At 46.7% G+C, this 16,554-nt stretch overlaps 2 protein-coding genes across 3 annotated transcripts in view; one reads left to right on the top strand and one right to left on the bottom strand.

Moving 5' to 3' along the window:
• The first annotated feature begins 8,976 nt into the window (after window positions 1-8,976).
• On the top strand, window positions 8,977-13,147 carry MRPL16 (mitochondrial ribosomal protein L16). Its single transcript, XM_061154388.1, has 4 exons — window positions 8,977-9,135; window positions 9,437-9,502; window positions 11,290-11,438; window positions 12,479-13,147. Exons 1-4 carry the CDS (start codon window positions 9,081-9,083, stop codon window positions 12,962-12,964), a joined length of 756 nt encoding a protein of 251 aa, XP_061010371.1. The 5' UTR covers window positions 8,977-9,080; the 3' UTR covers window positions 12,965-13,147.
• A 3,096-nt stretch (window positions 13,148-16,243) lies between these two features.
• The window catches only part of STX3 (syntaxin 3), a 42,085-nt gene continuing 41,774 nt past the window's right edge, over window positions 16,244-16,554 (bottom strand). The window contains exon 11 of one of the 2 annotated variants that reach the window (XM_061154363.1): window positions 16,244-16,554. This exon is cut by the window's right edge and continues 1,559 nt beyond it. The gene's annotated coding sequence lies outside the window, so the exon portion shown is untranslated. The other variant, XM_061154354.1, reaches the window with a different exon arrangement.

Below are 16,554 nucleotides of genomic sequence, written 5' to 3'. Positions count from 1 at the left end.
AGCCCCATGACAGAAGAGCCTGGTGGGCTACAGTCCATGGGGTCGCAAAAGAGTCAGACACGACTGACACAACCTAACGCGCATGCACATTTCTTCTACACTTAATTTATTGTGTTTTTTTACGAGTTTGTTCCTAGGTCAGGAAGATCCCCTGGAGTAGGAAACGGCAACCCACTCCAGTGTTCTTGCTTAGAAAACTCCATGGACAGAGAAGCCTGGCAGACTCTGGGGTCACAAAGAGTTGGATACGACTGAGTGCGCACACACATGATGTATCGTAACATTTGTAGCATGGGGAAAATGGAAGCCATCTGTACGTCCAACAAAAGAGCAAAAGAGGCAAACCCCTTGGATCTACATGATGGGATTCTTAAAAGTCACTAAAATTCATGTTGGAGATAAATACTTGACAACATGAAAAGACGTCCATGCATAGCCAAGTGAAGAAATTAGACTACACAACATTCCAATATCATCCATCCCAGGGTGTGATAGTGGTTACCTCTGCATGATAGAATGACTAGTGATCAATTTTTGTCTATTTGTTTCTGTTTTCTAAGTTGTCTCCATTCAACACATAATAGTTGAGCAGTGGAAAACGGGGGAAAATTTTAAACAAAGATGACTTTGGGACTTCCCTGGTGGTTCAGCGGTTAAGACTGCATACTGCCAAAGCAGGGAACACAAGTTCAATCCCTGGTCAAAGAACTATGTAAGATACCACGTGCTGCATGGCACAGCCAAAAAATAAAAATTAAACCAAGACGACTTTTTCTCGTTTAACAATAAATTTGGTAACAATTGCAGGCACACACAAAGGAAAGTGTGTGTGTGTGTGTGTGTGTGTGTGTGTGAGTCCCGCACCCAACATTTGCTCTAATGATAGACATTAAAGGAAGAAGAGGGGCATGGAAGACAAAGAGAGGGGATCCTAGGCTGATTTCATGTGTGAAAACCTCCTTTTAATTACCTGCCTAGTAATTGACTGAGTTTCCCAGGTGGCCCTAGCGGTAAAGAACCTGCCTGCCAAGGCAGGAGACATAAAAGACGTGGGTTTGATCCCTGGGTCGGGAAGATCCCCTGGAGATGGAAATGGCAACCCACTCCAGTGTTCTTGCCTGGGAAACACCATGGACAGAGGAGCTTGGCTGACTACAGTCACAGAGTCGACACGACTGATGTTACTCAGCACACTAGTAATTAGCTGTGTTCATCTGTGTTGGCAGGGGTGGGGACAGGGGAGTGAGGCTGACGATGGGTCTGCTATGAGGAATTGCAATTCCACTTTGAGGAAGTGCCTTAATTAAATGCAGTCTGTATGTGTTTATTTTTGCATAACTGCTAATGCACCAGACAGCATTCTGGTGTTTCAGTGACTATAATAAGCGCTTTTGTGACCTCTAGTGGTCACAGCTGGTAAAGGCTAAGTTTGCTTCCCGCAGGAAGTAGTCAGTTAAGTTCAGCTCAGTCACTCAGTCGTGTCCAGCTCTTTGCGACCTCACGGACCACAGCACGCCAGGCCTCCCTGTCCATCACCAACTCCAGGAGTTTACTCAAACTCATGTCCATCGAGTCGGTGATGCCATCCAACCATCTCATCCTCTGTCGTCCCCTTCTCCTCCTGCCTAATCTTTCCCAGCATCAGGGTCTTTTCCAATGAGTCAGCTCTTTGAATCAGGTGGCCAAAGGATTGGGATTTCATCTTCAACATCAGTCCTTCCAATGAACACCCAGGACTGATCTCCTTTAGGCTGGACTGGCTGGATCTCTTTGCAGTCCAAGGGACTCTCAAGGGTCTTCTCCAACACCACAGTTCAAAAGTAGTCAGGAAGTGGGCAGTTGGGCCCAACTACTTTTGTGAAGATGCAAGGGAAAGAGGAAGGAAGATTACCACCAAATACTATCCCCCATTTTAAAATAACACAGAACACAAAGTGCATATAGAGGGAATATTCCTCAATATGATGAAGGCTATATATGACAGTCCTACAGCCAACATCTTACTCAACCATGAAAAGCTGAAAGCATTTCCTCCAGGCTCAGGAACAAGACAAGGATGCCCATTCTTGTCCCTTTCATTCAACATAGTATTGAAATCTCTAGCCAGAGCAACATTGTAAAGCAATTACCCTCCAATTAAAAATAAATAAACTTCTTAAAAGAAAAATAAATGAAATAAAAAGCCTACCCTCTCATGTTTTCAAAGGAACTAACCATATACCTGGAGGAATTTTTAAAAAACATATGAAATGAAACAAAAAAGAAAAGAACAGTTTTAAATTTTATCATGAAGATCAAGCATGCAAAATGTGCCATAATATTTTTTTGCAGAGTAAAGTGCACAAGTGAAGAACTTGATGAGATGTATGTAAAAATGTGTAATAAAATAACAATAATTAAAACAGTGTGGCACTGGTTTCAGAAAGAGAGATTATGGGAGTGGAGTTCAGAAGGAACTCAAAAAAATTAAAATGTGGGAATTTAGTACATTATAAAGTCACATATCAAATGAGGATTTTCAACTTGGAAAAGAATTATGTTAGAGCCTTACCTCTGTTCCTTATAATCATATGATCAGTCTCAAAGACTCTGAAAATTACTGGTAGATTTTACTGCTTAAAAAATTATTATCATCATGCCTCAAAATAATTAAAGGATGTACTGAAAGATGAAAAAAAATCAAAACACATACAACTGAACAGGAGTTAATATACATAACAAGAAGCTTTGAATCCAGAAGAAAAAAAAAATGAACAGTGTGATTAAAAAACAAAATACACAAGAAAGTGAATCACACAGAAAAACAGACAAAAAGATATAAAACCAAAAATATGAGAAAAGTTCATCATCTCTAGTAATTTTTTTAAATTGCAAACTAGGGACTTGCCTGGTGATTGAGTGTTTAAGACTGCACTCCCAAGGCAGGGGGCCCAGCTTCAGTCCCCGGTCAGGGAACCCCCGAACGCAGCAGGGTGCAGCCAAAAATAATATGCAAAGTGTGTAACCAGGATGCAGGCAATGTCACTACACAGAGCTCAGAATATGCTATCAGAAATCAGCTACAGCTTTGCCTGAGATGCTTATCCAGACTAACTCTGGAAGGCCGTTTTGTTGCATTTTCTACTCACTCCTTGATTAAAGAAAAAAAAGTTGTGTTGTCACTTCCAGCCACATAAAACATATTGATTTCAGTAACTAAAATGTCCAAAACTGTGTAATAATTGAAACTTGGAATTGCATTTAAAAGTAAAGCTGCTCACCTCTTCCAGTTTCAGTTAGAGAGAGAGAGGTGAAAACAAAAATGGAGGCAAGGGGAGGGGTCTTTAGTTCTCATTTCTGCACATTTACCAACACTTAAGACCTTTTCCGCCCCTGACCCCTCACCTCTGACCCCTTTGGGATGGCTTACAGTCATGGCACCTGCTAGAAGTTGACCTGTACCCTCTTCTCCCCCAAGAAGAGTTCAGCTGGAGTCCTAACCAGCAATACCTAAAAATGCCTTATTTGGAGCGAGGATCTTCACAGAGGAAATCAAGTTAAAGTGAGGTAACCAAGGTGTGCCCTAATCTAATAAGATTGGTGTCCTTATAAAAGGTGGGGATTTGGACACAGGACAGACCAGCATAGAGGGAAAACGATATGAAGAGAAGGGAGAAGACGGACATCTACCAGCCCAGCAGAGATGCTTAGAGCAGACCCTTTTCCACAACTCTCAGGAGAAACCAATGCTGCTGACACCTTGATTTCACACTTGGGCCCCCAGAACAGGCGGGCAGTAACCCTCACTGTTTCTGCCACCCAGTCTGGGATACTTTGTTAGAGCATTCCACTGGGTCCTGAGATAGTTGTTTCAAGGTTTTTTTTAAGGTGGATCATTTTCAAAGTCTTTATTGAATTTGTTACAATATTACCTCCATTTTGTGTTTTGGTTTTTTGGCCTGTGATGCATGTGGGATCCTTTGCTCCCCGGCCAGGGATCAAACCCACACTCCCGGCATTGGAAGGCAAAGCCTCAACCACTGGGCCACCAGGGAAGTCCCGCGGGGACACTTTAAAGTGTCCTCTTTCTCCTCGGGGCGCTTCCTGGGGTTTCAGAGGGCACACACACTGACTGCGGAGGACATCTCAGGGGCCTTGATGCGGGCACGTCCATCTCTGCCGGACAGCTGGCTGCTGCAGGAACTCTTCCCACTGGCCCTGGCCGTCCGTCGGCACAGCTCCTCTGGCTTCAACTGTAAGCCTGCACACGGCTCCACTTCTGGCCAACAGCATAGTCACACCTTTGACTTGACATCAGTGCAAACCTGGCTACTTCCTTCTTCTCTGAAGCCACAGGGTGATTTGATCAGCCTCCAAACACAGACTTTCCCAGCCGTGTCTGTGGGATGATCTTGAAATGTCTCTCACTGAGCCTCACGGAGCACTTCATCCCTGAGCAGCGGGGAGGGAAGTGAAATTCACAGAATATCAACTCTGGCCCAAGAAACCCTTATTGTCATCACCAGGTTCCCCTTCCTTTTTTTATTTTTCCAGTGCTTCTTACAGACTGGGGCTTCCCTGGTGGCTTAGATGGTAAAGACTGCCTGCAATGCAAGAGACCCGGGTTCAATCCCTGGGTCAGGGAGATCCCCTGGAGAAGAAAAGGGCAACCCACTCCAGTATTCTTGCCTGAAGAATCCCATGGACAGAGGAGCCTGGTGGGCTACAGTCCAGGGGGTCCCAAAGAGTTGGACAGGACTGAGTAACAAACTACACACTAGAGGAGAGTGAGTAGCTAAGAATAGCAAAGCCAATCCCTATCAGCTCCATTATATTAATAAATCCAGCCTAGGAAGCTCAACTCCTCAATCTGAATTACAGGAATTATCACATACCTTGGGGCCTCAGGCCAAACTGAGTCACAGGCAATTCTGTGTTAAAGTCCTGTTATAAACATAACATTGGATGTGGTTTTTCACCTGCCATATTCAGTTCAGTTCAGTCGCTCAGTCGTGTCCGACTCTTTGCGACCCTGTCCATCACCAACTCCCTGAGTCCACCCAAACCCATGTCCATTGAGTCAGTGATGCCATCCAACCATCTCATCCTCTGTCGTCCCCTTCTCCTCCTGCCCTCAATCTTTCCCAGCAGCAGGATCTTTTCATATGAGTCAGCTCTTCGCATCAGGTGGCCCAAGGATTGGAGTTTCAGCTTCAACATCAGTCCTTCCAATGAACACCCAGGACTAATCTCCTTTAGGATGGACTGGCTGGATCTCCTTGCAGTCCAAGGGACTCTCAAGAGTCTTCTCCAACACCACAGTTCAAAAGCATCAATTCTTCAGCGCTCAGCTTTCTTTATAGTCCAACTCTCACATCCGTAACTTTCCTTCCAAGGAGTAAGCGTCTTTTAATTTCATGGCTGCAATCACCATCTGCAGTGATTTTGGAGCCCAGAAAAATAAAGTCAGCCACTGTTTCCACTATTTCCCCATCAATTTGCCGGTCATATTGGCAAAGCTTTAAAAGAACTGTCATATCCTTTCTCAGAAAGGGTGTATACAAACAGTCGTGCTCATCCATTGTTGGTGAAGGCTAGTTTTATGCAATTTTATGAGGCAAAATGATTTTAAATGAACGTCCCTTTGATCCAGTGACTTTTCTTTGGAATTTGCTCAATAGAAATACCAAAACAGTACCAAAATGGTATGACTAAGGATGTTTATTGCAGCGTGGTCTATAATAACAGACTTGTAAATAACTTGACTAAGCCACAATAGGGATTCATTTATTACGGTGAAATCATTCATAGAAATGCCATGGATCTCGTCTGTAAATTCTAAGACAAAAGCAAGAACAGTAGTTGTCATGGTTCCCTCTTCTTGGTCAAACAATTAGAAGTTGATCCGTTCTTCATGCCTGTTGACTCACTCCATGAGAAATGCTGGAAATAACTCCCTTGTAAAACTCTAGTAACTCCCCCAGAGTCTGGCTGACTGATTTAGCTGGAAAGCTCTGGAACATGTGTACACACGCTCATGTGTCTCATGGCAAGAAGGTAGATGCTCAGTAAATACACGTGCAAAGAAGGAAGACTTCTCTGAGCCTTGTTTCCACTGTCATCTACAGACAAAAAAGGACTCTAATACGATAACCTGTGTGTACATGAGAGCCCTTGGTAAACAGCAGGTCACTCCAGTATGTTCATTATTAATACTGTGTTAGAGCACATTGTCTTTAATTCACCTGCTTGTTTTTGGCTGCGCTGGGTCTTCCTTGCTGCACACAGGCTTCCTCTGCTTGCAGGGAGCAGGGGCTGCTCCTGGTCGTGTGCACAGGCTCCTCACTGCGGTGGTCCTCTCGTTGCAGAGCCCGGGCTCTAGAAGTCCAGGCTGTAGCAGCTGGGGCGTGACGTCGCAGCAGTTGCAGCTCGCGGGCTAGTGCACAGACTCAATACTTGTGGTGAACGGGCTCAGCTGCTCCACGGCGTGTGGGATTCTCCCAGGCCAGGGATCAAACCTGTGTCACCTGCACCGGCAGGCAGATTCTTAGCTCCTGGATCACCAGGGAAGTCGCCAGTACATTGTTTTTGTTGTGGAAAAAACTATGGTACCACTGTCCTTTTAGAAATGCTCTACACCATATGGAAGCTAAATGGATTTATTACAAAAAAAAAAAAAAGCTAATATTAACGAGCCCCTTGAGAAGGTTCTGTGGGCTTCCTGAAGTGAAGAGACTGCATGGTTATTTATTACATTATAATATTCTGATTAGAATCTGAGAAGCAAAAATCCAATATTTTTATTAAAATGAGAGCGTACACACACACACATGCACATGCACACATGTGCGTGTTATGTGTGCCAGGCATGTTATGATCAGTCAACAGCTGGACCTGGGCCTGGGTTACAGATTTGTTACCTCCATCTCTGGAGTTTAAAATAAGAAATTAAAAATGGAGGTGTTAGATAATTTTTATACAGATGGGAAAATTACAAATCTCAGTAGATACTGGCCTGGATAATCCAAAAACAATGCCTTGTGCCTATACTCTACTTTTTAAACTTTCAAAGTGCTCACAGAGCACAGATTCCCAAACTTGATTAGGTATTAGAATCACTGGAAGGGCTAGCTCAAGACAGGAATTCCTGAACCCCATCTTTAGAATTTCTTAATAAGTAGGAACCAGATATTTACATGTTTAACGAAGGGCTGAGGAAACTCTGAAAACCAACTTTTGGGAGGTGCTAGCAAACATTCCAATAAAACTAAGTCTGTCAAGATTCCCTATTTTGCACCATACTGCTGCTGCTGCTAAGTCGCTCCAGTCGTGTCTGACTCTGTGCGACCCCACAGACGGCAGCCCACCAGGCTCCCCTGTCCCTGGGATTCTCCAGGCCAGAACACTGAAGTGGGTTGCCATTTCCTTCTCCAATGCGTGAAAGTGAAGTCACACAGTCCTGTCCAACTCTTAGCGACCCCATGGACTGCAGCCCACCAGGCTCCTCCATCCATGGGATTTTCCAGGCAAGAGCACTGCAGTGGGGTGCCATTGCCATCTCCGTTGCACCATACTACCTGTATAGCAAAAATTTAGTCTCTGAACCTCATTTTTCTGCAAAGAACTAGCCCTGAACTATCAGAAGAGAAGTGTAAATAAACAGCTGTGAAAAATTTGAGGGGAAAGGGGAAGACCTCAGTTCCATCCTTCCATTTTTCACACCCTTTATTTATTCTTCTCATATCTCAGCGTTAGCCGTTTGTATTCCCATCATATCATTTCTACATAAATTCATAAAGATAGGACCACTGGATTTTCACATTTGTAGCCTCCATTGTACTTAACTCTTACAAAGAAAAAAATAGACATTACAGTTACTACTTAAATGCAGAAATTTGAGTTAACGTTTAGTTCTTTTAAAATAATAAGGTAGACGTTTCAGGGTACCAAAAGACTTAAGAGTCCAATCAACGAGTGCCTGTACTGCAGGTTTACTCTCCACCCAAAAAAATATTATACAGCGTTGGGCTTGAGACTTTTATATGCCTGAGCACATGGGAATCGCCCACTTTTTGTGAAGAGGCAAGGATAGCACAGAAGAGCTGCCCAAAATCTGACCCAGGCCGGGCGGGTGGGGGTGGGGGGCAAGTTTAACCCTTTCAGAGCCGTTCTTGGGGCAGAAATGAGTGGCTGCAATAAAACCCACTAACTTCTCTGATACAGATTCAGCGTGCAGATAGTCAAGAAGTACATAAAACTGTGGGCAGGGAGGGTTCTCCCAACAGTTCTGCAAGATTACAGGTTTTATTGTTGCCATTTACAAAATTAATCCTTGGAGAAAGACTACGCGCGGATTTAGCAGGAATTAAGTACAGTAGACATCAGCCTCAACTTGTAATCCCATTTTCCGTCTAGAAGCTTGGGGAAAGAGCCTCTTTCTAAATATGAAAAAGCTTCGGGCCCATAAAGATGACTTGCCCAAACTTCTCCCAGAATAATCACACCGTTTTTCATTTTAACTTGGTGTCAGGTTTTAACATTGTGCGTTCACTGGTTTCGGAATCGCAGACTAAGCTCAAATTCGGGTTGCACCACTTTCCGGGTGTGGGACTTGGGGCAAGTTAAACCTTTGGCCTTGGAGATGGAATCTGCGAAGTGGATGTAAGGATGCGCTTGTCACAGAGATTTGTTGAGGACTCAACGCCAGGACGAGGCGCATTCAGTGCAGCGCCCGGGAAACGTGAAGGCAAGCATGCGTCCGTCGCTTTTTCCCCCTGTCCCGGGAGGGAGGAGGGGCGAGAGGCGGCGCGATGCAGCGAACCGCACGGCAGCACCTCGCCACGCGCGCCAGACCCTCTCCGCGCGGTCCTCCGCGGAGACAGCGCCCGCCCCCGCCGGACCCATCTCGGGACGGACCGCCAGCCCCCGCGGGCGCCAGGCCGGAACCCAGATACCGAGCCTCCGGTTTCCTCCGCTTCCTCCCGGGACTCTCTGCGGGCTGGACCGGCGCGAACGCAACTTCCGGTCCGACGGAGCGGCGGCTGGAGCGGCTTGGGACAAGGTTCCCGGGCGTCGCTTTTGGTGGCCGCGCGAGCGGGGCCATGTGGTGGCTGCTGAGTGGCGCCCGCGCGCCCCTCCTGCGAGCGACCCTGTCAGGTCAGCTGTCCCCTGTCCCCCAGGCTTCACCCCCACCCCCCGTCGGTTGTCTCGCTTCGCCTGAGACCCCCTCGCGGGTGCTGAAGCGCAAGCGGGCCAGCAGCGCCCTCCGCCCCTCACTCCGAGAGACTCGTGCAAAAGCATCCGCGTGACGTGTGGTCGCCCCCAAGTCCCCGGCTGGTCTTTCTCGGGAGCCGAAAGCCTGGGGTCTCCCTGAGTGGAGCCCGCGGCCCACAGGACAGTTCTTTCGGGAGCGTCAGGCCCTGTAGCTTTCGGGGTTTAATCTGAGCTTTCTTTGTAGATTCGTGGGCAGCGCTGCCCGCCCGTGCCGGCCTGAAGATGCTGCTCCCGGTGCCAGCGTTTGAAGGTGAGAGCTTGTCTGTCTTCTGGTCTGTAAACCTTTTCTGTGATGGAACCTAGCGGGGGTAGATGAAGAGCAGGCGTTTCCTTGTGCCCCTATTCCCATTTATCCCTTCAGTAGTCATGTATTGAAGGTATACTCTATGCCAGGCAGTGTTCTAAATGCTGGAGAAAACTTCGTAATGGATTATCTCCCCTGTGGCCTACCACTGGTGCGAGACCCGCAGCCCCCTTCTCAGCTGCACCTAATCGGCCTCCAGTTTAGACTTCTGACGTTCGCTCCAAACGAGGTCACATGTGTGTTTGTACGTATTGTGTGAAAAGCATTAATTTGTTAATAGAAACAGTTAAGGTAAGCCACAATTTGATAAATCTTACTCTTTTAAAAATATATTGGAAATCTCAAAAATATGAAGGAGGCCTGGACTTCTGAAGGCCTCATCTTGTACGTGTAACTGTGAAACCACCACGCCCACTGGAGCGCATACCGCCTGGAGACGAGGAAACATTACTGAGTTCCCTGTGGCGTGCTCGGTCGTGTTTGACTCTTCTGTAACCCGCGGACTGTAGCCCGCCAGGCTCCTCTGACAACGGGATTTTCCAGGCAGGAGTACTGGAGTGGGTTGCCGTTTCCTTGTCCAGGGGGTCTTCTTGACCCACGGATCAAACACACATCTGCATTGGCAGGCAGATTCTTTACCGCTGAGCCGCCAGGGACGCCCAAGACACACAGAAATGGCAGGAGGCAGTTTTTGTAGCCTTAAAGGCTCCTGTTTTATATTTGACTTCATCACAGACCCATGCTTATTTTACTGTGGAAATAACTGTAAATAAGTGTAAATGCAAGTTAATTTTTTTCCACATTGTCAGTATCAGACCTGATAAAAGACGTAGCGTGTGTGGCCTGGGTTTCAGCCCACCTGCCTTCACCTGGCAAGGACATGGTAGGATGTATATACAGCTCTCATCGTGAAATGCCCTTGAATATATAAAGGAAAGAGCATTGATCAAAGGAGTACTAGGTTGAAAGTTTCCCAGCAAGAATGTGGCAAGCAGGAAAACTTAGCTACTTTTAGGTACAATATAGTATCATACTGTCTGGCTTTGCTGTTTTAACTGGATGACCCAGATCAAATTATAAAATGTCTCCAGGCCTGAGGTTCCTCTTCTATAAAATGGAGATTAAAATTACTACCTTCCATTTCTGTATCTGGATGATAGTTATGTGCATGTTTGTTCACTTTGTGATAATTCACATTTTTTGGGCCCTTTAATATATGTGTGTTAAACTTTTAAAAGTTTAAAAAATTTAAAAAGGAAGCCCTAAAAAAAACCAGGGCTATAAAGTTGTTTTAAAGATTAAATGAGATAATGCATGTAAAGAATTCAGCTTAATTGCAGCACACAAAACATTCACATACACAAAAGAAGTTACCTCATGTTATTTTGTCACTGTCTCATATCTCTATACCTTCCCTAACAGTTCCTTTAGGGTAGGCGTTTTAAAAGAGTAGGCATTTTAAAAAGGCATTTTGCTTGGCAGCTTAAACCTTTGCTATCTTAAAAGGTTCAAAAACATTTCTATCAACAACTGTCGTAGTCAAAAGATTCCAGTGTCAATGAAAGCATCCACAGGGTAAATCGAACACACTTTTGGAATTGTTGTTGAGTGGTAACTTTAAGGCTTTGACCTGGTTGTTATAAATCTTTCTGGAAAGAAAATGAATCCTTTGACTTTGACCGAAGTCAAATCCTTCGGTTTGACTCATTCTTAGTTGTCTATGCTCCTTTTAGATGTCTCCATTCCTGAAAAGCCCAAGCTTCGATTTGTTGAAAGGGCACCACTTGTGCCAAAAGTGCGAAGAGAGCCTAAAAACCTCCGTGACATACGAGGTCCGTCCACGGAAGCCACTGAGTTCACAGAAGGCAGTTTTGCGATCTTGGTGAGTCCCGTGTCCAGCGGCTCCAGGACGGAATCCGGGGACCAAAACAGACTCCTTGGGTTCCTTCTGGTCGCTTCCTCCACAGCTTTCACTGGAATGCCACCAGCAGCTCTTTAAACTGATGTGCAGCACCCAGTAAGCATTGGGTCATAAATGCTTTTTAATGTAGAGTGAAAATAATGTAAAAGCAGGAGATGGAAGAGGTTACCTCACTTATCCCATAGTCAGACCGTGAGATCTACTCAAACCTCTGATCGAGATTATTCATGATGTAGTATGTGGGATGTCTAAACATTTCCTGCTCATCAGGTAGCTTCTGTGAAGACTTGACGTCATTACCTACACAAATGGCTGTGGACGCTGGTTTAGTTCCCACCAGGCAGCCAGAGGTTTTCGAGTCCGCTTCCCAAAGCCTGCCTAACCAGCCCCTACCAGCCTTTCAGCACCTCGGTCTGCTCCGCGTTCCTCTCTCTCTCCGCCCCAGCCACACTGGCTTCTGCTCAGACTCACCACGGGCTTCGCATGTGCCATTCCTTTGCCCGGAACGCTCATCTGTTTTCCCTTGGCTGGTTTGTTCCCTTCTGGCAACAGCTATAAATGTCACCTCCTCAAAGAGGTCTTCCCTGGCTGTCCATTGAAGTGGGTCCACACTTGTTCTCAAGTTGTTATCATACCCTGGGCTTTTCCTCCATCGTACTTATTAGAATTTATATTTTTACTTTTCATGTGTATCGTTGAAACCAGTTACCATGAGACATCAGAATAGCACCCAGGTGTGCTAAGTCGCTTCAGTCGTGTCCAGCTCTGCGATGCTGTGGTCTCTAACCTGCCAGGCTCCTCTCCATGTAATTCTCAGCAAGAATACTGGAGTGGGTTGCCACGGCCTCCCCAGGGGATCTTCCCAACCCAGGGATTGAACCTGTCTCTCCTATGTCCCCTGCATTGGCAGGAGGGTTCTTTACCACTAGCATCACCTCTTAAAGCACAAATGAAGAATATCTAAATTTTCATGTGTTTCTAATTCTTCCGTCCACTTCTAGGCACTGGGTGGCGGTTACCTCCATTGGGGGCATTTTGAAATGATGCGCCTGACAATCAACCGCTTCATGGACCCCAAGAACATGTTTGCCTTATGGCGAGTACCAGCCCCATTCAAGGCCATCACCCGCAAGGGTATGGGGCAGCGCATGGGGGGTGGCAAGGGTGCCATCGACCACTACGTGACTCCTGTGAAGGCAGGCCGCCTCATAGTCGAGGTGGGTGGGCGCTGCGAATTCCAGGAGGTACAAGGCATCCTTGACCAAGTTGCCCACAAGTTGCCTTTCCCTGCTAAGGCCGTGAGCCGTGAGACTCTAGAGAAGATGCAGAAAGACCAAGAGGAGCGAGAACGGAACAACCAGAACCCCTGGACCTTTGAGCGCATCGCCACCGCCAACATGCTGGGGATACGGAAAGTGCTGAGCCCCTACGACCTGACCCACCAGGGGCGGTACTGGGGCAAGTTCTACATGCCTGAGCGCGTGTAGTGAGACTCAGGAGCGGGAACCCGTGCCTTTGTGCCCGTAAGCCAGCCCTTCGGGTCTTTAGGTACCTCTGATGTCATAACCGAGGAGCGGCATGTGAACGGATGCTCTGAAAAACTGTAAATCACCTGTCAGATTCTTAAGTGCATTATATTAAAGTGTGAGCATCAGCTCAAGATGATGTAACTTCTCATTGGTCACTCAGTCCCTTAAAGGATGAAGAACCAGACCTGATTGGTTCTCAACTGGAAAAAGGAATGTCTTCAAGGCTAAATCACATGCTTCCTTTTCCACCTCTGATACAAGTCAACCTTTTACATATACACACTTCAGAAGCTAGTTTTTATGGCACTTTACTAGTTACAAACTTTTACTGTTTCTGGAAAAACAGAAGAAAAACAGCAGTACACAGAATACTTGACTCAACATATTTATTTATGCCCAGCTACCCATCTTCTCTCAGTCATGGAAGGGGGGATGTTGGACAGTGTGGCAAGAGACGTACGCTTGCCTTTTAGCAAAAGGAACTGATAGAAAAGCTGAATGGTGTGGTCTTTCCTAGGCCTGAAACCCTCTGAGGATGGAGGGTGTCTGGCGCTGCGTCTGCTGCCCGGTGCTCAGATCCCTATTGCTGAATGAGCAAGGGCCCCGGGTCATTCAAAGGCCCATGGTTCCAGCTCCGTGTTTGCCTTAAACAAAGTTCATCTGTTTTTCAGAGCTAGCTAGTAGTGGTTTCTATCCTGTATGCAAACCAAAGGAGATACAGATTGACAGAAATACTAAACCATTTGCTTTGAAAGTGGGCAGAAAACAGCATTGACTAAAGTGTCCTTTTTTTTTTTTTTTTTTAACCCCACTTTCTTAAAAAGTTAGACTTAATGGCAAAATAATTTACTTTGCAAAGTACAAATTCATCTAAGCAGTTGAGTGGTCAAGAATGGTATACCGTGCTTTTTAATGTATTTTTAGTGAGTCTCTTGTACAATAGCTAATCACTGAGTCGCATTAGAACACACCTGAACCTTGAAGAGGACAGTGTTTGGAGCAGTTTGTTGTACACACGTTGCTTGCTGGCCAGTGCAGCCAGTCTGAGCTGGCAGCAGGAATCAGAAGGAGCAGTGATGGGTTCATTTCGCCTTCTGCCCTGACATCGTCACCTCTTTGTTAGGGCTCGTGGAGCAGTGGTGGTGATGACTATGGGGCATTCAGTCACAGCATAAACATGTTTCGGGGTCCACGTTTAATTACTGAACCACGATCCTGGGGCCAGCCATCTCTGCACAGTAACAGGCTGTTGACAACTCTATCACCACCTCCCATAAATAAAGGACTTCTAAAGTGTATGTTGTGGAAATGGGGGTAGGGGGCACTTCTGTACTTCTGCATAAGTGGGCCAACCCACTCCAGGACATTTTTATACAGACTGATACAGATCATTTCCCATTGATGCCTTAAAATGTTGAAGAATCAAATCCAAGGATTCGTCCATAGCAGAAATCAGCATAGTGAAGTGGACAGAGTGAGCAGCTGTAAGTGGCAGGCCCTGTGCTAAGCACTGTGGACACGGCAGTGAGGCGCCATGCTCGGGGTCTGTCACTGGACAATCACCTCAGAGACTGAGGCTCTGAAGAAGGGGATGGAGGGTGGGTCAAAGGTGAGACCTGGAGCCGGAAGTGCAGAAGCAGCAGCACCCGGGTCAGATGACCACCCCCCCCCCCCCCCACTGGCCTGCCCGCGGTGAAGTCCCGCCCCCAGCAGCTGACGTCAGAGGGCTCCAGCTCCAAGTCCATTTCCTAAACAGTCTCCTATGTGTTCTCTGCGAACCGCCTTCCTAACCCGCCACAAAGTGCCATACTCCCCGCCCCTTCACCCCTGCCTGCCACCCAAGTCCGTATTCTCCTAAGTCTCCCTCTGCGTCACTTTGAATGGGGAGATGGTTGAGGTCCTGTTTCATACGAGGTTTCACAATGGAAAGAAGAACTTGGGAGGAGTCTGCGGCAGCGAAGTGGCGGCCCCAAGAGGTGGAAGAAGGATGAGAAAGCAGGTGAGGGTCCATCTGTGTGGGCTGAAGGGACAACAGAAACGGGGAGATCATAGATCATACACCGGGGTGGCTGCGGCCAGGGTCACCACTCCTGTCTACAGGCATGAAGAACAACTCACAGGCCTGCAAAAACCTGCCTAACCTCGGAAGGGAAGAACGTTACTTATTTTGGGTTCACCCTGTGGCCCTCTTCCAGAGTTTCAGGGTGCTTCCAGTCAATAACAAATTTGTTCTCCACCATTCCCACGTGCCAAAGCCTTCACTACAGGAGAGCCTTCACTGAGGGAGAGCCTTCACTGCAGGAAGCCAACACTCTTAGGCAAAGGATTCCCAACAAAACCCCCTGCTGGCAGACCTGCTTACAGGACAGATGGCCACTTTCTGTCTCCTCATCCACCTGTGTTCTACCAGCTCCCTCTTCACTCATTTCCCTGTTTCTCGGTTTTCTCCAACCGTAACTCCAGCACCCAATCCCATGCAGATTAAGGCATGACAAACAGGTGACAAACGGGTGACAAACAGCCTTCAGGACACAAGCATCTCAAGTGAAAACAGGTCTGACCCCCACCCCACCCCCGGGCCCCAGAGATGGCTCACCTGTTGTTTTTTTTTTCAGGCAAATATGCCCCCAATAGTAGAAGCTAAGATGATCGCAAGGATAACACAGCAGATCATGATCATGATCTTCTTCTGTTCATCCAGATGAGGAAAGAAAAAGCAGGTGAGAAATGATGTCACTGCAGAGAGGGTTTCAGAGGAAGGCGGACAGGGATGGGTCTGGGCGCGGAAGCGGACGTGAAGGGAAAGCAAGATGGATCTGGCTTCTAGAACCCAGGATGCTAAGAGAGACATCACCTCTCAGTGAGTGATTCACAGATCTGATCAACAGCAAGCTCCTATTTTCATATTCTGTTCTGCCTTGCAGCTACCATCAAATCAGGTTCACCCCACTTTCCCCCAGAGCCACAGATATTCTCAGTGAGTTAACCAAAGCCTTTTGGGGGGAGTCCCTTGAAATCTAAGATCCAAATACATGGATCTTTACAGTGCATTCTTTGGGAGTTAAACCATTGTCAAAAATTAGAACTTTCAATCCACCTGCTGTAGCACATGGTTAAAAAATTTTTTCACCCCTTTCCAAAACCTAAACAAAAGTCACCACCTGGGGCAGCCCATCACTAAGTGTTTCACAGGGACCTGGAGCCAGAACCACTTCACAATCGGTATATAGAGTCATTTATTTTTAAATTAGCAATTAACATCATCCAGTTTACATTTTAAAAAAAAAGAACAAAACAACCCTTTACTTGTTGTATCCAAATGATAAGCCTCAGGCCTCAGTCTCAGGAGAGCACAGGTCTGTGATTGGCACTTGGCTGCCTGCATTGCTGAAGCCTGGCCAGAGTCAGACATCACAGCCACAGGCGATGGGGGCCCCTCGGCTCCGTCCGAGTGCTGGGCGCTGGCTGAGTGAGTAGCCTTGGCACAGGAAGGCGGGGTGCCTGTGTCAGGCTGCTCCCCTCTCCTAAAAAGCACTAAAGTCAAAGTT

The sequence above is a fragment of the Dama dama genome, chromosome 1 (assembly GCF_033118175.1).
Source record: "Dama dama isolate Ldn47 chromosome 1, ASM3311817v1, whole genome shotgun sequence".
Lineage (NCBI taxonomy): Eukaryota > Metazoa > Chordata > Mammalia > Artiodactyla > Cervidae > Dama > Dama dama.
This window is presented reverse-complemented; position numbering and strand designations above follow the sequence as displayed.